The 20628-nt window shown below is 43.2% G+C and overlaps 6 protein-coding genes across 6 annotated transcripts; 4 read left to right on the top strand and 2 right to left on the bottom strand.

Moving 5' to 3' along the window:
• Nucleotides 1-409: 409 nt before the first annotated feature.
• Nucleotides 410-1058, top strand: V1516DRAFT_623293 (mRNA splicing factor; the record flags this gene model as incomplete). The annotated part of the gene is made up of 2 exons (XM_066919620.1): nt 410-603; nt 683-1058. 2 exons carry the CDS (start codon nt 410-412, stop codon nt 1056-1058), a joined length of 570 nt encoding a protein of 189 aa, XP_066778051.1.
• A 154-nt stretch (nt 1059-1212) lies between these two features.
• V1516DRAFT_264048 (uncharacterized protein) lies at nt 1213-4342 on the top strand. The gene is made up of 5 exons (XM_066918821.1): nt 1213-1408; nt 1461-2230; nt 2285-2854; nt 2906-4085; nt 4234-4342. Coding segments are annotated over exons 2-5 (2520 nt in total). The 5' UTR covers nt 1213-1408; nt 1461; the 3' UTR covers nt 4235-4342.
• Nucleotides 4343-5685: 1343 nt separating this feature from the next.
• Nucleotides 5686-7446, top strand: V1516DRAFT_264050 (uncharacterized protein). The gene is made up of 2 exons (XM_066918822.1): nt 5686-6601; nt 6657-7446. The coding sequence occupies exons 1-2, from the start codon at nt 6140-6142 to the stop codon at nt 7332-7334; spliced, it is 1140 nt and encodes a 379-aa protein (XP_066778049.1). The 5' UTR covers nt 5686-6139; the 3' UTR covers nt 7335-7446.
• Nucleotides 7447-7937: 491 nt separating this feature from the next.
• V1516DRAFT_622125 (putative tartrate dehydrogenase/ decarboxylase) lies at nt 7938-8999 on the top strand (the record flags this gene model as incomplete). The annotated part of the gene is made up of 1 exon (XM_066919564.1): nt 7938-8999. The coding sequence occupies one exon, from the start codon at nt 7938-7940 to the stop codon at nt 8997-8999; it is 1062 nt and encodes a 353-aa protein (XP_066778048.1).
• Nucleotides 9000-11450: 2451 nt separating this feature from the next.
• V1516DRAFT_622868 (major facilitator superfamily domain-containing protein) lies at nt 11451-13064 on the bottom strand (the record flags this gene model as incomplete). The annotated part of the gene is made up of 2 exons (XM_066919602.1): nt 11451-12119; nt 12282-13064. 2 exons carry the CDS (start codon nt 13062-13064, stop codon nt 11451-11453), a joined length of 1452 nt encoding a protein of 483 aa, XP_066778047.1.
• Nucleotides 13065-16183: 3119 nt separating this feature from the next.
• On the bottom strand, nt 16184-19277 carry V1516DRAFT_621863 (uncharacterized protein; the record flags this gene model as incomplete). Its single annotated transcript, XM_066919549.1, has 2 exons — nt 16184-18972; nt 19031-19277. The coding sequence occupies 2 exons, from the start codon at nt 19275-19277 to the stop codon at nt 16184-16186; spliced, it is 3036 nt and encodes a 1011-aa protein (XP_066778046.1).
• Between the last annotated feature and the right edge of the window lie 1351 nt (nt 19278-20628).

The following is a 20628-nucleotide window of genomic DNA, read 5'->3' as shown; positions in this document are numbered from 1 at the left end:
TGAATAGGAACTATGTATGATCGTAAATCAATAAATAAACGCGCCCATGTAAGATAAATCTCTACAAACTACTGGCCATTGAAAGAACCGCAACTCATGTCACACTATTTGTTCCCCAAATTGCCAAGTCAGACCGAAAGAGTCTTTCAAGATCAGCATAAGCCAACTTTCTAAATGTTTGAACTTATATTTAATCAGTTTCTATTAATAATTGCTTGTCCATTGCATTTAGTCTGAGGAAACTCTATTATCAAGCTTGTTAGAGTGGGTTATCTGAACTGTTGTGATCACATGATTATAATGCAGATATTACAGTTTGAATATCCAGAATTGTAAACGTGATGATGTAAGAATAGTTTTTTAAATCGGAATAATCAGCCAAGAGGAGTAGTATAGCGCAGGATTTTAAATGTCATCATTAGATTCACAGGTACTATCGCGAAAGGAGCGATTAGCACAGTTACGGACCTTGAAACGGAAGCGAGATGGTGAGAATCAGAATCAGAATGAGAATGGGAGACCATTAGATATAGCGCCAGAACATGAGAAAGTCGAAAATACGGATTCTGAAAAGATTGAAAATAAGCCAGAACTCATTTTGAGGTGAGTGAATTTGTTTATGCCCTTTTTTTTTGAGGTATCATTTGTACGTGAAGTACATTCAGATTGCTAACACTCGCAGTCGACGAAACTATGATCCGGAAGCAGGCGCTCCTAAGCAAGGATTTTTGGAGCCGCCCACAGCAAATCTTGTCACTGTCGAAGACGAATCACGTCGCCTCGAAGCGGAAGCATTGGAGAAGACCGAATCTGGTGAAGGAGAGTCAGCGCAATTAGATCTTACCACTCTTCAGCCGCGACCTGCAAATTGGGATATCAAACAACAGCTATTGGAGAAACTACAAATTCTAGAACAACAAACGGACATTTCAATCAATAGAATATTAAGAGAAAGGTTGCGTGGATTGTCGCCTAGTGACACGGGAGGTGTCAATATGCCGGCCGGTGTAGATCTGAACAAGGCTATTGAGAGAACTGAGAAGATTGAGAGGGTGTAAATAGATGTCAATGTTTTGTACGTAAAATTTGTTGTTTCAGGAATATAATTTGCTATCCTTACGTTTCGGGTGAGCAAACATTAAATCAGTCAGTATGGTGGACTTGCAGATGCAATTGGGAGTAACCGGCAAGCGGACGAAATCTTCCAAATCTATCGGAATCAAAGGGAAGTTTATCAGACTTCATCGATTTGTAAACGACCTGCTTTTTTCTAGCAGTTACGGCGAGACCATAAAGAATTTTTATTTTGGACATACAACTATTGTCATAGCATCTCATCGTCACTAGAGAATTATGTGCAGATCGTACTGCAGTTCGCTTAAAATATTAAAGGCAGTTTTGGAATCACGTATATTCCAATGTTGAGCATTAATTCAATAAGAACAAACTGACATGAACAGAATGACTAGATCGGCTTTAGGAATACCATTCCATCATTCGACCTGTTCCCGTACTAGGAATTCTCGAATAATAGAGTGTATTCGGACGCCAAGTTGTATATGGATCAGCGAGCAAAGGCTTATAACGGCTTGGAAGAAATTTGTTCATACAACTATTGATCGTCAGCTTCCTATTGAATCTTCCACTTTAGTGCGCAAGAAAAAACGAAAAAGCCACGAAACAGAGCATGATTCACGGGAGGTGGAGATTTCACTACTATTTCCCCGAGGGCAATCTGGCTGGCGACCGACGACAGCAGCTAATTGGAAATCAACTTTTTTCCAATACACAAAACCGCCACACAAAATCTCTGCTGAAATGCAAGATCCGGTCGATCTTTGGCCACAGTTAGCGGCGACCTTCAAGCTTGACCCGACTATCTTTGATTCAGGATCTGACCGGAACAAGCAAGCCGAACAAATGAACGCTGTCATACGACAAACTGTACAGGAATATTCTGAAAAAAATAATATTCGCTATGCACAAGGTGTCTCTAATGTCGAGGAAGGCTTAAATAAAACGCCTAATGCCTCCTATCAACAGCTCGTCGAACCGCGAGAACAGCCCTCAGATCTATGGAAGACAATACGGCGATATTTCGAAAACTTTGTCTATAAGCAAAATGATTTTTCTAACGAGAAAAATGTGTCCGAAAGCGCTAGTGCTTTTGCTACAGAGATCAAATCTCTTGAAAGTTCTTCACAGAGCCGGTTTTCTTCTTCAATGGATGGTATGTGAAGAAAGTTTCTTATTTTATTCTTGCAAATGTTCTTACACCCCATAGACTACGTTTTAGAATTTTTCCATTACCTCAAAGGAAAAGCTCAAACAGAATGGATTGACTCAGTTGAGAAACTAGAAACATTGAAGATTCGTGATAAGATCCGAAAAGCCTTGTCAAATTTGGATTCCCCCGAGTTATCAACGACTGATATGATGACTGCTATTGGATATACTCGTTCGGATGTTGATTTCCGGGAATTAGTTCCAGATTTGATTCGTCATTGTTATGATCATGCGTTATTACTTGATGTGATTAGGTTTTCAAGTAAATATGGAGACACGGATCGATCTCTCAGTGCAATTTACGATTTAATTCGGGACTCGCGCGACCCATACGTCACATTATCATATCTGGTTCAAGCACTCATCATCCAGGGACGCGAGCGAATTTCGTTTGTCATTACAAAATACATCGTCCAGCGAATGATTGGAGCTGGTAATCAGTTGTTCATGAGACATATTGACCCCGTAAATGTTGACAGCACGATATCTACAATTCAATCGAGAGCACGGCTTGAAAAAAGCATTTTGGAAGCACCGAATTCGCAAGCTGTAGAATCAATTTTGCAAAGTATGCCATCGACTAGCAAATTGACTGAAACTACGGTCTTACCTGTGATAGTGAAATTCATTCAGATTGGCAAATTCAACGAAATTACGAAACTTCTGAGATCTATAGAGTTCAGTGAACCACAAATTGCATTTAGGATCTGTGAGAGCTCTTTGAGATTGCACAAACAAAAGTTCAAGGTCGATTTAGAGACTATGTTGGAACTAACTCAAGTTTGTAAGGAGATGCTGTTAGCTCGAGGTCGTTCGTTGGACTGTTTGGCTTGGCTATCTTATATTGTTGATGAAGATACCATCACTCCAGTATGGGATCTCATTTGCAAACCTGATCAAGCAAGCATTCCATTAGTTAGAGATAAGTATATTGACACAAATTGGCGGATTTCGTTACATATTGTCTTGAGTTTTCTTAATCGCGCAATGGCACTGAATTCTCGGGTCGCAGCTGGAAATATTTACTCTTCAAACATATCTAATGAGGCTAGACATCATATGGAACTAGACTCTTTTCGAACATTAATCGAATGGACGCTCTCTCCTGTAATCGATCCTGGTGCGTTGTTCAGCGAGAAGGAGCAGGCGCGACAGGCCGCATTCCGGTTACTGGAGCACCAAATACCAGAGAGGATTATTAAATGCTTTAATCGATTAATTGGTGAAGTTCAAAACCGAAAAGAAATTGAGCATAGCTCTTCTGTAAAAGCTAAATTGCGTGCTGTGCTGGACGTGGGACTGCAATTGACGCTGTCATGGAGGGAGCAAGGAATGTTTGAAAATAGAGTCAGAATTATTTCAGATGCAGCGTTTTCAAGGATCCAAAGTATTATGCAATCTTTGGATGATGATCAGGAATTAGAAATTGAATTGGTGACAATGTACTATGAACTGATTGGTTCCAAATTTGCGTTAGACGTGATTCAGAGTAATATCATGCGTGGACAGCCGAAAGGAAACTACAACTATGACCTTATGACAGGTTTTATCACGGCTCAGAGGTATTCGAGTCAGACCGAACTATTTGAACGGGTAAAATGTTTGAAACTCATTTTGGCACAGTTATTATCTCATCGCGATATTTTGGGTCCAGGACTAGATAAATCTCTCAAAGAGACTGGGGACCAAACATATATGATATCCAGACCGGAGACTCTACGAAAAAGGGCGTTATTCGTTATAACACTGATGAATTCACCTTCAGTTATAGGAGCATTTCGTCCGGCTTTTTTCATTTGGTATATTAATCTTTTAATTTCATATCATCAGATTGATCTTGCGTTGGTCGAGATCGGTAAACTTCTTACCCGTTTGAAGATAACGATTTCGTCTACAAAGAAATCAATTGCATTTACAGTAGATACTAGCGAAGATCTCATTGACAAGAACACAGATGATTCAGTGGAAGAAAACCATATTGATGAGATTCGAGAGCTCACCTCGGACGGAATACGGGCGGAGGTCAGTGGGAGGCTACTGGAAAAGATCCAAGTAGTAGCACTAATGGACGGCAAGCCAAATCTTGCTGCAGTTGCTTTTCGCTTTCGACAAAGGTTAAACGTTCGGCCTCGGATCAAAGGTGGAGTGGATCGCTGTATTGATCTTACGTTTGAATTATTGAGACAAGAAGCACAGAGACATTTGGAGGATCAGGATTTTATGGTGAAGCTTGATTGCTGGTACTATTTGATGCAAATGTATGAAGACAGTTACGCGACGCGAGCCACAACCCAGTTCATAAGCCGAGTGTTTACGGAGCAAGCAGCGGCGATTTGGACAGAACAAGAGCTGCAAAGGCAGCGCAAGTTCTATACCAAAAATATCGAACGCCAGGAAATGGGAGTGGGAGGACCAGTCGGAGGAAGCGATAGAGGTGTTCGTCGTGGTCGCCGTGGAATAATGATGTCGATGACAAAGATGAAGGCTTCAGAAGAGGTGATGGACCGAAGACATTTGGTCCGCGCGATGAGAGCTTGGATGGTCAATGCGGCTGTCCCAAATTCCAGGATTCCAGTTGGCCAGTGGGTTAAGGAGTTAATCGAACTGGGCCAACTAGCATTAACATATGACGATAGCCAAGTGCAGACAGATTACTACAGACGGAGCCCAGGAGAACAGAGTGAATTACGAGCCGGTGTTAAACGGAACTGGGAAATTTTAGTGGATGATATTTTATATCAAGCGCAATTATTTGACTACTGGCGTCGAGAGCTTGTGCTAGTTCGAAAGGGGCCCGAGGCTTGGACGAGAGCCTACCTTGAGGGTGAATGGCGACAAAGACTTCCGGATGATGAGGTGAGGCGGCGTATGCGAGAGCGTATGAAGAAGATGAGTGGAATTTGGCAGTGATTTGATCGCATGGCCGAGATTCTAGGCGCTTTATGACTGATTAAGGGATAAATGGGCTTTCGAGTTAGAATGGAAACTAAACACATTTTACAGAGATTGAGTACACCTATTTGAATAGTCACTGCTTCCGCACTACAGAGTGGTAATTTATGTTTGAATGTAGCAAGGTACCATAGCACATGTAGTCAACTTAGTATCCTCCGATTTTGGTAGAATAGAATAGACCATTGTTTGTTAAAGCGCAGGCATGGACGGTAAAATAGCAAGAAACTCGGGAGAAGACACCGCAGACGGACGAACGCTTTGGCTACGTACGGCTGATTTGAGTGCACAGATGATAGCCGGCAAAAGAAACTCAATGAGCCTCGTTGTCGCTGAAAACGTCCTAGTTGACGTCAGAACGAGAGGGAAATAATCGATGAAGTTTAGGTTTTAACATGGCTGTGATAACGGATTCAACGTTCTTCATTTTTGTTTCTATATTAATAAAGAATGGGCTAACGGGTGATATTTGTACCTCTAAAAGCTATTGCTGTTGGTATTGACCAGCATAGGAGACCAGCGTATGAATCGACCCAGATCTATGACTATTGATGAAGCGCTGCAAGGCGGATCGTATAAATAGCTCCAGATTGTGCATTGTGCAAGTAGAGATGAATTAGCACAAATTTGCCTTTCACTGCTGAATTCCTGAAGGGAACTGGTTTTCTAAATTAGGCCTAAAAATAACTTTAGAAAATCAAATCGAGAATCAGCCTACATAATCAGAGAAACAGGAGGAGATTTACTAACGTATATCCACACAGTCTACTAGAGAGGCGTACTCGTATATATATAGCTCTAGCTTCAGGCGCTTGCTACTTCTTGCGACTTTTGCTCTTTTTGTGTGATCCCTAGCACATATTGCTCCTTATAATTCACCAAACGAGAAGGAGCGCATAATATGATTTTAGGCAAGTTAACATCAAGGCCGCTTGTCGCAGTTGTGGTTACTGGCTTGCTGCTGTTCGTCACCCTCTCCATCTTTGCCGCATCTCAAATTGCGCCTGCAACACATGCTGCGATTCGCAATGCGGTCACCTCACAAATCATAAAAGACCCAAAAGCCAATCTTGCAAAGGCTGCTTATAACGAAACTCTGGGCTTCGGAGAGATCGCGTACATCAGTATGCCTGCTAGATTGGATCGGCAGGATGCGATGAGTCTGATGGGCTCTTATTCTGGTCTGAAGTTCAAATATATTCCTGGTGTCGATGGAAACGATATCAGTCCTAAAGCGCTGCCGGTAGGAGTTTCCAGTACACTACGACCGAGCGAGCTTGGTTGTTGGCGAGCTCATGTGAATGCCTGGCGATATTTACTGGACCAGAGCGATGCTGAAACGATGCTCATTCTTGAGGATGATGTAAGGCAATGAAAAATCCTTATAATGTCCCCATTTTACTGAATCACTTTGGCAGCTTGACTGGGATGTGCGAGTACATGAAATTTTTGAAAGACTGTCGTTAAACATGCAGGAAAATCCACTCCGGATCGATAAAGCAAGCGCCCACGAGAAGTCCTCAGCGCCGTATGGTCTTGACTGGGACTTCATGTTTCTCGGTCACTGTCTTGATAGTTCGAATCCGAAACGACTTGATCTTGTACATACATATGATGACCCAACGCTGCCATCTGATATAAGCAAGTACACATACGAAATCAAGCAAACCATGCGATCTATGGGTATCGGCAATAGTCAGATTGTCAAGCAGCGCGCCATATCACCCACTTGGGGGCCAGCATGCACTATGGCATATGCTATAACGCGCCGAGGTGCTCAGCGTTTACTGTTCCAGCTCTCTTACCTGACGCTTCGCGGACCAGTCGATAATGAAATGGCCTGGCGGAGCGAGGATGGAAAATTCCACTCTTATACAGTTAATCCTCCGATATTCAATGCTTTCCATGTCGGTGGATCAAAAGACTCAGATAATGTAAACCATGCAAGTGCAAGCAAAAGCAACTCCGAGGGAGTAAGTCTAAATATTGACCGAAGCATACGTAAGGCTCTCTTCGAAATGAATAATATCGACATATGGAAAGACTACGCAAGAACACATCCCAAGACCACCACCACAATAGCAAGTACTGAATAAGTAAAGAGCTCGATTGTGATGTTCAATGTCATCCTTAATTCACATTTTATTATAGCTGTACTATATACTTATATAATTTTTATATACAATTACTTAGAACTTTACTGAATTTGGTGCAGACTATACTAGACTCTATTGTTCACGTGAGCTTTTCAGTGGGAGATCACGGTTATTAGACACGAATGCTAACCGCGGCCCGAGGAAATTTGCCCAAGAGGCGGAGGAGAAACTAATGAAACCCCACGAAATCTCAAATGCGGGGTGACGATTACATAATTGATGATTCCTTACGATGCAAAATGCTATTTAGGAATATATCCAAGCAAGATCGATGAGAGATTAAGGCGCAGATGAGCTCAAGAAGTGTACGGAATTTCACCGGCGGAAGCTGTTCCTCACCTGAAAAAGTCCCGGCCTAGAGGAGAAAGAAGATCCAAACGTCTATTAGGTTCTGGTCTCCTGCTCTATCATCATGGCCGAGGCGCACAGAATATATAACCTTCGGCTTTTTCGTTTCTGTCTTCAATCTGTAGTTTTCTGTTAGGTTGTACTACAAATAATTCATACACATTAATCGATCCGATTAACGAAGATTTTATCATTATGGTTCACTACAAAATCGCAAGCATGCCTGGCGACGGCATTGGTCCAGAGGTCATAGCATCTGCAATTGAAGTTTTAAAGAAAACTGCCGACGTTTGCAAGACTTTTACACTCGAGTTTGAGGAAATTCCTTGGGGCACTGCGTTCTACAAGTCGACCGGGGCGTACATGCCTGCTGATGGCCTCACGACACTGAAGAGGTTCGACGCGGTGCTGTTTGGAGCGGTTGGTGCTCCTGATGTGCTAGACTCGATTTCTCTGTGGGGTCTCCTGCTGGCCATGCGGGGCCCGCTTCAGCAATACGTCAATTTGCGTCCAGTTCGCTGCTTACCTGGTATTCAACCGGCTGTTCGATCTGTCAAGCCTGAGGATATCGACTGGGTGCTTGTGCGAGAGAATAGCGAGGGTGAGTACGCTGGACAAGGAGGTCGCTCTCATCGTGGATTTGAGTGGGAGGTTGCTACTGAAGTCGGAATCTTCACTCGCAAAGGCATAACGCGGATCATGAAATATGCCTTTGAGACTGCTCAGAGCCGTCCGAAGAAACATTTGACTGTAGTCTCGAAGGGTAATGCTCAGCGTTATGGTCTTGTACTATGGGATGAGATTGCTGAAGAGGTATCAAAGGAATTTCCGGATGTCACTATGGATAAAATGCTCGTTGACGCAATGACAGTCCGAATGGTCCATCGACCTGCTTCCTTAGATACAATTGTGGGAACTAATCTTCACATGGATATCCTTTCAGATTTGGCAGCCGCGCTTGCAGCTTCGATTGGTATTGCGGCATCTGCGAACATTGATCCTACTCGTACTAATCCCTCGTTGTTTGAGCCGGTCCATGGCTCAGCGTTTGACATTACTGGAAAAGGAATCGCAGATCCTTTAGGTGCTATATGGTCTGCAGCCATGATGCTCGAATTCTTAGGTGAAAAGAAGGGATCTTCTCTGATCTATGCTGCTATGGACCAAGTCTGTAAAGATGGAAATGTTACCGGTGATCTCGGAGGAAAATTAAATACGAAACAAGTCACGGAAGCATTGGTGAAGTCCATTGCTTGAGTTTCTATCTGCAGGTCAGTTGAAACTATCGGAAACGATGTTTAGTAGAAGCGTGCGCTATCTTTTAAATTTGTCTATATTGTATTAATTCAGATTTCATTTGATATAATTTAGCTTAGAATTTTTTGCAGGGTAGACTTCGCAAATAGGAAAAGCTGTTACCTACTCCTTTTGAAATCTCTATCTTGTTTTTGAGTTGAAATGCAAACCTGTGGCTCTAATTAAATGTTAGATCGGCCTGTTTGCTAATACACGAGTGCGGCATTAATGAATCGATGCTCGAATTTCAACAAGGGATATATAATCGATGACTGAATTAGTAAGAAAGACGGAAATAATGTTATATAGCTATTTAGCTATAATATTCAAAGACATTTTAGTGCAAAAATTCAAAACAATTAGTGTTCCTGATCCTGACTCAAAGTCAATTCGAATATATTTATAAATATACGTGTCGTTTTGCTCAATAAGTGAGCATGTTACTGCATTTTGCGCTCAAAAGAGATGATATTATAGTGAGCAGAAGTAATATGTATGGCAGATTATCGAGTAATAAAACGATTAATTGAATTCTCATTGAATTCTGATATCTGAGAACAGTTCAAAATTATTCAATGCAGAGATAAAAGCTATATTTTCATTATCTTCAATTACCGCGAATTTCAAAGGCATCGGAGACTAGAAGATCTCAGGATGCATCATTGTTGAAAATAATTAGCAATTCGATTAGTTAGTAATAATTACGCAACATCATTTTGCTATCGTTTACCAGTAGGTTTGTTTTCAATATTTTAGAACTCAGTCAGCGCTGGACGTAATAGTATTCGAGCTATCGCCGGAATATTACCTCGACGAGCAATTTCAACTAGTAGGTATTTCGCACAATATGCCGAAATGCCAAATTGAGTGGAGATTAAAATTTTGACTGCTCAGTTAATATGTTGTAGAGCATTTGAAAAGACCAAATCGGTCGGTTGCATCAAACTCTTTGCCTGCGATATGGAAATATATGGGATATCAAGTATGTCAAAAGCAGCAACAAATCACAGGACTTCAGAACAATCGCTCACAGGTCTCAGATTATGAATTCAACTAGTCAGAACAAATTATCATTTCTTATCTCCTCTATCGATATAGATTATGAAAAGCTTTAATCTAGCTATTCAACTCTGTGTCAACAGTTATGACTGACAATAAATTGGCTGCGACACTGAGAGAGATATCCATTCGGCCAACATCAAGCCGAGATAACAATTTCGCTGACAATGATAATATCAGAATTTCTGCAGGTATTGCTGCATCTAGTCTGGATATGAATATATCCGTTAAAGGTATAATCAGGATTTCCCCCCCGCGCTTTATTAACGGTTCGGCTTAGTATCAGAATTTTGGGAGTCTGCGAAATGCAAATAAAGTTCTTGCTTTCAAGGTTGTCTTATTACTATGCTAATCTTTTCATTCCTGCATTATTGCTGTCTCAGTTCTAATTTCCTTGCATGCTTACACTAAGATATTTATGCTCACGAAATGATCGATATAGAAAAACAAAATGCTCGAATGTGGTGTTCTGTCCGAGTCTTGGACTTCTCGCGCAGCAGCCAACTCAATAAAAGCAACGTACTTTACACTGTATCCGTCTTGGCTGGCCTGTTCCTGCTTCCGGCGGAGCAAGTCGTAAACTTAACCTAGTCGTGTTTAAGATTTCATCCTCCCACTTCATTTGGGGGGAGGGGCGGGGGGATGAGGAGGGGGGGGCAGAGGGGGTTCGGAGGAAGGCGACCCCCCAATCCAATGTCGCCCGACATTAGCAAATATTCTTCCGGGAGATCTGCTCCTCGAATATATTTCAAATTCTAAAATTTGAGTAATGATATTACATGAAACGCACCAAAATCCAGAAGAAAAGAAATCAATAATTCATAGGTTTTGAGCTCTTTCCTCAGTATATTTCGACTTCTATTCAGTAATTCCAACTCATCGAAACATTAGTGGACTCCCACTTTTCTTTCTTACCAGCAGCCGCCCTCTTTTCCAGTCTGTGCATTCCATTCGAGCTCAATTTTCATCCAGTGGGCCCCCAAAATTTATTCGTTTTGATAACTGATTATTGTTGAGTTATTTGCCGGTGTTGAAAATTACTATTTCAGACTACAACTGGCCGACCGTAGCTCCCTTCCCCCCATCTGCCCCCTCCCCGTGAGGCTGTGAAGGAGGGCAATCCGCTTCCCTAAGTTGTCACTAAGCTTTCACCTTTGGAACCTAAGCATTTGAGGCTTGTGGGGGGAGTAACATCGGATGCACAAGCGAGTTTTGGATAGCAGGCTCTATTAGGAAAGGTGTGCGCAAACACGGAGAAGAATAGGAATTAAAACGAAAGGACTCCCGGAAATAATTATTAGAACAAAAAACTTATAGAACTAAAATACAAAATATGAACACTCTTAGGATTTTCTAGTAGATGAATCTGTATCCAGTAGCTCCGTCCATGCCATCAACAACCTCTCCACGCTCAAGTCTCTTGTTCAAACGAATGAGCTTGCCACGAATCAAAATCATTCCAAGAACCGATACAAATGCAAAGCAAATGCAAACTCCGAATCCAGCGTAGAAATGGGGAGACATACCAGAGGTATAAAGATACGGCATGAATATATTTGGAATATTGAATCCAATGTTGATAATAGCAATAGCAGCTGCTCGCTTTGGAGCAGGCTGATTAATTGTCGAGGTAATCCAAGCAAATCCCACACCCCAAGCATTGTAGTTTTGGAGCAGAATCATAATAGAAACGTAACGAGGCGCAATCTTGGTTGTGGAAATACCAATAATAAATCCGACCATAGAGAGAACAGGACCCCAGACCATGTGCCAAAATCGCTCACCAGTTTTATCCGAGTGTGCCGCATTAAGAAAGCAAGTGATAGCACAAAGGATCCAAGGCGGAGCCGTCAACAACAAAGTCTCCGCACGGGCGTAACCAAGCGACTCAACGATAGTAGGGAAAACAGTATTAATAGATGCAGTTCCACAAACACAGAACATAGTGCAGAAAAACATAATAACTTTGTCGTCGGTAACAGCATCCTTAAAACCCATTCTCAGCTTTTGCCATTCGGAGAGCTCATCCTCGCGAACTTCATCGTTAATTCCAGCAACAGTCTCATTGGTCGTAGTCGTCGTAGCAGGATGTGTCAAAGCAGCCATTTTTTCAACGTCCACACTCTCAGTGTCCGTGCCTGTCTCATTGTGGTCAGCCAGGCCCGCTTTCTCGGTAGTATTGACCGTAGCAAGAGTATCAATAGTGTTTTCACGAGACATTCCAGGCTCTGAAGCAAGTTGAATATCCTCAAGCAGACGAACGACACCCAACAGGCGTTCCTGCTTGGAAAGCCATTTTGTGTTTTGGGGAAGCGAAGGAAGAATAGGCATAGCAAGAATTGAGAAACCGATAGTAGCAACACCCTCAATGATGAAAAGCCATCGCCAGGCGGCACGACCATGCACACCATCCATGTTTTCCAGCACGGCATAAGAAATGAGACCAGAAAAAGCGCCAGAGAGGTAAGAACCAAGAACGAAAATTGCCGATCGTTTTGCAAGCTCTTTGGAAGTGTACCAGCAGGAGAGATAGTAGATGACACCAGGGTAGAAACCAGCCTCAAAGATACCAATCAATACGCGGAGGCCAACCATCGCACCATAGGTTTTAGCAGCACCAACCGAAGTTGAAATAACACCCCAGCAAATCATCACAGCAGGAAGATAAATATTAGGACGAGGAATACTCGAGAGGATTAAGTTGGAGGGAATTTGAAGAATGATATAGGAGACAAAGAGAATAGACACACAAGTAGAATACTGAGTGCTCGAAAGATTCAGATCCTCAAGTAAAGTTCCGAGTTTAGCAGCAGCAATGTTATTGCGATCAAGGTAGTTGAGAATGAACATGCCAACAATGATAGGCAAAATGGTAAGATCAAGTTTCCACTTCATGCGATTCTCAAGCTTGATACGTTCTGGCGATCCAGGAGGAGGCAGCACAACATCATCAAACTCATCGGCCATGTCACCAAGAACGCGTCGAACTTCAGCGCTGTGAATGCCCATGTGTCTGACTGTGCTGGCACCATTGGTATCCGTAGGAGCGACAGTCTCCTGGCCAGAAACTTCCTGTTGGAACTGTTCGGTTTTGTCTGTAGTAGCCATTGTATTTCTAGAGCAACTCTGACAGTAAAATGCAATAGGAACTGTCGATAAAAGGAACAGGTCAAACGGGGGAGACTTGCCGTTTAAATAGGCATTCGTAAGGGTTGGAGAATTGCGGGGAGTAACATAGTCTGGAGCAGCCCTGGAGCAGCCCCGGAACGAACCTGGGGTGGCCTGAGAGAGACATCCATTCCGAGACAGCAAAAAAAGCAAGTCGATTAAGAGGATCCGGGGACACGGTGGTCTCGAGGACGATATCGAAGTCGGACACCAAGCCGAAATAGGAAGAACAAGGCGAACAGGGGCCAATGTCCTGACAATGTATTATTCATAATTAGTGGGATGATTGGTATCGTGGCCTGTTGTATTTCGAGTAAATAGAGCAGATGTCATGTAACCTACTACTGACCTCGCTAGAATCTCGATTTGAAAATATGATTTATTGATTTTATTCTTTAATAATTCATTATAATAATATTTACCAGTAAAATAACGATTACGACGTTTCACGGTTTGTACTCTCTGTTCTCGTCTATCATCATATCGACTATCCCTACTCCCTCCGCCCCCGCACGGCAGTTCATCGGCACGGAAGCGGCCCCCGCCTTTTGTATTCTCCACACCTCACACAAGGCGCCACCTCTCCTGCCCCCACACCTCTATTGTATGCGTAACATTAAAGTTCAACGGCTTTGTCTTATTCTAGTCTAGCTTTGCATCTTCCCCCCGACCCTGATGTATTTTTTGTCGCTGACGGAAGTCTTAGATTGTCTTGGATTGTCCGTTTTTCGTCTATTGCTGTACTTCCGCCGGATCAAAATTCTTTGCTGCTGCTTCCTCTGCAGGGTGGTTATGCGGAATCACTTTTGGCAGTTTCAGTAGTATGAGAAAAGCTGCAAGGACGGCTTCTTAATATGGCTTTGCAACATAGATATGCAAAAATTCGATAGCGCTGTTCTGCACTCGCAATCAGCAGCGAATACACCTACTCCAGCAAACCTTGGTCGATCAAAGACGGTCAGGTTCCGTCCGCAATCTGCTCCTACTCCGGCTACTGGTCTGTTGGTTTGCCGCCTGACATAACTCAACGAGGGTGGGAGTCTTTCCTGCCCCTCATTTCTCCACTGCCAAATCTATCTGTGCAACCTTCGCCGCTGCCCCCCGCATCATGCTCTATTATTTTGTCCGCTCTCGTGCCGATGCTCCGTCTAGATACCTATTTATCTGATTGGCATTGAGTAATCATCACGCAAACCCATTTGTGTTGTTATTTAGTGTTTAGTCGTCTCGAGCGCTCCCATAGTCAAATGCGGTATCTGACCAGTTCACTCACGCACTCTCCGCACGAGCCTGGGCCACAATTTTTTTGATTTTTGGCTCTACTTTCCTGATTAATGACTTTAACTGAACACCTCGAGCTATTCTCAGCCCATTTTACGAAAGCAGGTCTCAATCATAACTGTTCTTGCATGAAGACTGATGATAGATTTCCGCTCCTTTATCAGGAACGATTTCTAGTTGTAGTATAAATGTTTTGTCTTAAAGTAGTCGTCGCTTTTGTTAAGTTGCCAACCAAATATCTCTTTATTAGACTATTTCTCGTGACAATTACAGTCACTATTCAAACCTCGAGTAGATGCGGTAGTGCTGTTCTTAGATTAAAAGTTATTTTATGAGTAGCATTCATGATATCACCAAAGCGGTCAGGGCACATGTAACAACTTGGTATTTCAGACAGTACTGCCTTGTCTGACAAGACAGACCCCTCCTCCGCTTCCTCTGTCTTATCTTCTATTCCCCTCCCCCTCTTTCACTCTACCCAAATAATCAATCTCCAGATGACACCGAGTTGAGGTTGCATATCCCCGCACTTCTCTCGCTCTTAGCCGTTTTATGTATGCATGGATTTGTCATTGGTGGGGGACAAGTAAATCCTTCGGAGAGTACACCCGCCGTGCGAGAAGAGTACCCAGTCAGAATTCTCTAACTATATTTCTCTAGCCTAGTAAAACATGTTTAATTAACATTTTCTAAAACCATAAACTTATTGCTGCTAATATTGTATTGCGGATTTTATGTAAACTTAGTCCGGACTTCCTTGCTCTGAAGAATGCGGTCGGCTAAGAAAGAAGAAAGCTTCTATATCTGCAGATTCAGAGGGCCCGAATTTCAGTTTTCCACGTAAATATGAAAAGTTGAATCTGACTTGCGAGCTGTTAATGGATAGAAGATATAATTTCAACGATATTTGACACGTCATTGTTAAACCTTCTCTTGATAGCATGGATCCAATGTAATGCTCTGATTGCGGACAAGCACAAATTATACGAAATATTGACCAAGGCATAGACCGAAAATGCGGTAAATATGTATTCAAACTTGGACACATCTGAGTTTGATAATCCTTTGCTAACCTGCCTGGGGCAAAATTATCCAACGATGAGTAGCTACTCCATCCGAGCTAAAATATAGTTGTTATTTAGCCATGTTCCTTGGTTGGCAGATTAATCATTGCCAGATGACATCTCACAAACAGAAATAATCGTAAAAATATATAGACTAGAGATATACGACATATTGAAAAGTCATTATATTATTGCAGAGCGAAAACTGAATACAAGCCTAGGCTCCGAACCCGCAATAACTCAAGTACATTTCGATTAATCATGACGTCATATCCCTATATAAGCTCAGAACTTCTAGTCGAACAATAACTTCTAGCTCATCCCATAGTCATTCAAAGAGATGTCAGAAACAAGCAGCAAGCTGTGAATCTCTACAAATCGCCGTTTGACTCATATTACCTATATACCAAACCAAATCATATTGCTTTGAATTTTCAATAATTTCAGCAAGAAAATTACTAGCTTTCTTATTCCTACCATGATCATTCTTTCTCTTCTTCAATTTGCACAACTTCATCTTTGGCAGAGATAAAAGAGATATACCCAATAGAGTAGACCAACTCAAGATCTGTGTCAAGCTTTCATTCTACCTTTGCCGATACGAGGAGCTTCATCTGATCGGATGGCAATCGCTTCTGAAAGCTCTGCTGCATCTCTCATACCTCCATCATTCAGACTCGTAAGCTCTTCGACTTCACCTATATAGTTCGCCAACGACGAGGCATCAAGATTGACACGCGTGATCACGTGTGCACGCGTTGGCTTCTCAGCACTAGCTAGAGAAGATGACACAGAAGGTTTGCGACGAACTTCGACGCTATTAACTGAGTCGTTTGGACCATGACCCGGACACCATAAAACAGGAATTGTACTGTTTCCTGTCAAAACCTCAAATCCAAATCCGAAACCGGTCTCTCTGGCGCATCCAACATGAGCTGCTCGTCCGCAACGACAGCACGAGACACATGCACCGATTCCACAAAGCCCACATATTGAACACTCCGCCCTCCACCTGCTTAGAGGCACCTTTCCAATATCGGATATCGGACGGCGCGTTCCTGGCTGAACTTGCACTTCAGGAGTCCAGGCAGCACACAAAACATGAGCCCAGTTACGTCCGGTTGTAATTCGAAGAGCTCCTCCACGCACGGGACATAGTACACATCTGTTGGACGTTGGCAATAAAGCCGCTCGCGGGCGACGAGCATTATCACAAGGCTCGCATGTCCACCGACGGTTCTTGCGGGATGGCATAGAGATCCCATAGCAAATCGCATGGACTCGTAGTCCGCACCGTGAGCAACGTAGTGTAGATTCACTCTCGCCACAAATAGCGCAATCGCTAGACTTCGTTGTAGAGTTCGTTCCGTCAGAAACTTCAGCGCTTGGTTTAGATTCGTTCTCTCCAGTTTTGGTCGGCACATTGCTTCTAGACTTCAACACCTCGAGTTTCGATGCAGTCTCCTTGGTTCCAGATTCTTCCAAATTGTTAGTAGTGCTTGGTATCATCTTGAGCGGTTCGTCTGATTTCACTCGTTTCTTAGTTGCATTCGTAGCGACTGCAGGACGAATCTCAGCATACTTTCGCCATCTCTGTCCGCACGCCCAGCAAAGAGCTGAAGCCGGACTGGAATTAACAGGTCCTTGACCGGGAGCTCGGCGCCATATTCGCGATCGATTTGTTCCACAAAACTTGCATTTAAACTTTTGGCTGTGCTTAACTAATTTCTCGGCATCGAAGGCACTATCATCTTGTGAATCTGCAACTCCATCAACTAATCCGTTAGTATTGCCCACCGTAGAAGAAGCTTTGATATCTTTCTTTCGTCGACGACCTTCGAAATGATCCCATATCCGATGGCCTGACGGAGTCTTCTTCCATAAGTAATAGAATCGGACAACATCAGCACTATTTGCAGTCTTCACAAACCGACTAACAGGTCCAAGCTCGCTACCCCAGCGGCCAACACCTTCCTCAAATCTGGAAACTTCTTCAGGGCTGAGAGTCGGTTCTTTCAGACTGGAACGCGTGAATTTCCCCACGTCAACAAGCGCAGCCTCAGCATTATATCCATGAGCCATAAGCGCAGCAAGTGAGTCGTCCAAGAAGTTTGCAGACCATCCTCGCATACCTAATCGTTCAGCGAACGGCTGTGCTTGAGCTATGAACGCATCAATTTGATCATTACTTAGTATCTCAGAATTAGGTGTACGCCATCGCAAGGTCACAGTAGTATCTCCGCCCCGCTCCACAGACTCCTCCTCCTCCTCACTTTCTCCACCTCCCGCAGCTTTCCATTTCTTGCCTTTATACTTGTTTTTCAGTTTGCTTTTGCTTTTCATCGGTCGCAGTTCAAATACTGCTGGTATACCTTCCCATTCTGATACCTCCGCTTGGTGACGTGCTCCTAACCGTGAGACGGCACGTGGAAAAATACGATCATTATTATTCAGCACATTTTCCAATTGGCAGTGCTGGCCAACATATATATATGGCCACATGCTTAGCTCCCTACGTTGCTCGGCACTCAGTTTGTCGTCAGCAACTTTGAATTCTTTCATAGCAGACTTCGTATTGTCTGTTGAAATACTTGTACCAGCTAAGCTATCGTCATCTCCAGTTGACGAACCGGTCTCCTTAAGAGACTGGTCGGCATCTTCACCTTCGCTATCTGGAATTTCCTTTAATGAAACATTCTGGTCTTCTTCGGGGTTATCGCCCAAAAATTTCCCCTTCCGTTCACGGCGCTTGCGTTCTTCTTCTTTACTGCATACTGCACAAGACCAAGCGAATCCTCGCGTAGGCTTCCGCACCAAAGCAGGTCGAACACAGCCCATATGATAATTTTGTCCACATACAGCACAACATACACTTTCATCTGGAGAGCAAAATTGTCCACATCGAACGCAGTTTCGAGCAGGCTGGCATAATTCTTTACTTCTCCCCATCTCGACAACACCAAACCGAGCTCGAGCTCTTAAGGCCGCTGCAAAGTCCGCTGGCATGTTTTGTATTTTCTCTGTGGGTAGCATCTCATAGAATCGGCAAATATACCGATCATATAGCTTATCGAACCAAAAGCAATCTGGATTAGCTCGGTATGTCGCTAGGTCAACACCAATATGTGCTCGATGTTTCACAATGCATTTCCCTCTAATGCTTGCGACTGGACATAAATCGCTGTGCATTGTTGCATATAGCTGGCGAGTATCTGTAGATCGAGTTGGAATATCTCTGGGCCGATAGAACCAGTTTATCCGCATTTGCCATTGTTCAGTTCGTTCTCCGCGCTTAACAAACTCCATTATCCGACCAATATAATATGGCTCACTAGGTGGCTCACAAATTAAGTATATGCAGTCTTAAGAGGAGGTGTTAGTAAAATATGATCTGACGGTTACATATTATATTCAGCTTACCATTTAGGTGAAACACAGTGCCATCGATCAATTTTAATTCACCTTCAGAAGTTAATTCGGCATCAGCCAAATTTTGTACATTTGTGTGCACTTCCACATCCGGAGAGTCGCTCGATTCATTGCCATTAGAGTTGTCGTTAGAAGATGTTGCTCTCTTTGGCCGTCGACTTCTTGTAGCAGTTATTGCATTAAGGCCAATTTTATTGCTATTTTGGTGATTGATGTCTTCATGATAATCTAAGCTCATTCCTTGCTGTGCCGACTTTCTATAAGCTTTAACAGAGGCTTCGTCCAGAGGACCACCAGACCGTCTTTTCCTTGCCGCCGCAGGATCAACAGCTGCGGAAACTGATTTTTTAAGATCAGAAGAACTTTTTAGTCGCCCTAGCTGTCTCCGATGAATAATGTCATCACTTAAGTGCGTATCTTCGTCAGAAGTTCGTCGTCGTTTCTTGTCCCTGGGGTGATCCCCTAGCAGTCCAGTATTACCCGCAAATGTCCTGCGTTTCTTAGGTCCTGACGTATGCGAATCTCTGGGAGCGGGGCTGCCACTACTGCTACTACTTCTTCCGGTAGTATGTAAAGCAAATTCAAGATCTTCATAATCGTCTTCACTGGGTTCGACGTAGCTCACACGCTCAGTTCCTCGACGAGGGAGGCGAGGGCGCATAGGAGAGGAAATATTATTACTTGGTGAAGTTGAAACGCCTATTCGCGACTGATTAGGTATTGTAGAATCATGGATACTTAGAAGAGATGAAGCAGGCTTGGCTGAAAGCTCTAATTCTCCTGTGGATGTTGACATGAATAGAGAAGGGGATCGGAAATAAGTTAAAGGCCGGGTTGATTGAAAAAGATTCGGCCTAAAAGCAAGTGATGATCCGACAATTGTGCTGAACTATTCAAACTTCAAAATCTAGCTATGAAATTTAACGGCAATAAATGTCAATAACAAAGCTGATCTATTTTTTCAGACTGAACGGATAGCTCATCCGAGCAAGAGAAACTCGATAGAGCGACGCCCTGAGGAAGGATCTGATTAGCTGTATGTAACTAGAAACCAAGCATTTGGCCGCAAAGCATATATAGGATATGCTCACCTTAAAAAATACACAATGAGAAATCCTTCCGCGATAGCAAAGCTTCCCGAATGGCGGAATCTGGTATATCCGGATAGACTGATACTTCGTCAGCGGGGACATTCCACGGAAGTTCAGGCAACCAAGCTCGTGAAACCGGAATAACTGACCTTGTGCTCTTGGAGCAAGAGAAGCGGCGTGTTTGGACCGAATAGCAATTGCTAAATCGAACCTCCAAAGCGTCCAGCAAGTGCGTTTTCGAGCTTTCTAGTAATTTGAGGGAAAATTCGGTGGAGCAAATAGAGAACGCTTATTTGTTCATGTCCCAGACCTTAAAACCCTTCCTCGTTTCTTGGTCTCTGCGCCTCCTGACTTCCACTGAATCTGCGGAAGTAAAGGCGTCTACAGCGATTACGTTATGACTGAAAAAAGGTTAAGGGATGCCTTGTTAAGACAGAATTTCAGCGGTTTACTAGATATTGCTCAGACTGATTTGACAGATCTACCTGGTAATTAGAC

This window comes from Lipomyces oligophaga (genome assembly GCF_038497815.1).
Source record: "Lipomyces oligophaga strain CBS 7107 unplaced genomic scaffold V1516scaffold_3, whole genome shotgun sequence".
Classification (NCBI taxonomy): domain Eukaryota; kingdom Fungi; phylum Ascomycota; class Lipomycetes; order Lipomycetales; family Lipomycetaceae; genus Lipomyces; species [Lipomyces] oligophaga.
Note: the sequence above shows the minus strand (reverse complement) of the source record. Positions and strands in the feature narration are given on the sequence as shown.

Bases quoted from the DNA above. Each gene is read 5' to 3' on its own strand.
- V1516DRAFT_264048 (XM_066918821.1), top strand. From the start codon at position 1,462: ATGACTAGATCGGCTTTAGGAATACCATTCCATCATTCGACCTGTTCC. The intron at 2,231-2,284 runs GTATGTGAAGAA...TACACCCCATAG, and splicing joins GTTTTCTTCTTCAATGGATG to ACTACGTTTTAGAATTTTTC. The intron at 2,855-2,905 runs GTATGCCATCGA...TACCTGTGATAG, and splicing joins TGTAGAATCAATTTTGCAAA to TGAAATTCATTCAGATTGGC.
- V1516DRAFT_264050 (XM_066918822.1), top strand. From the start codon at position 6,140: ATGATTTTAGGCAAGTTAACATCAAGGCCGCTTGTCGCAGTTGTGGTT. The intron at 6,602-6,656 runs GTAAGGCAATGA...TCACTTTGGCAG, and splicing joins TGCTCATTCTTGAGGATGAT to CTTGACTGGGATGTGCGAGT.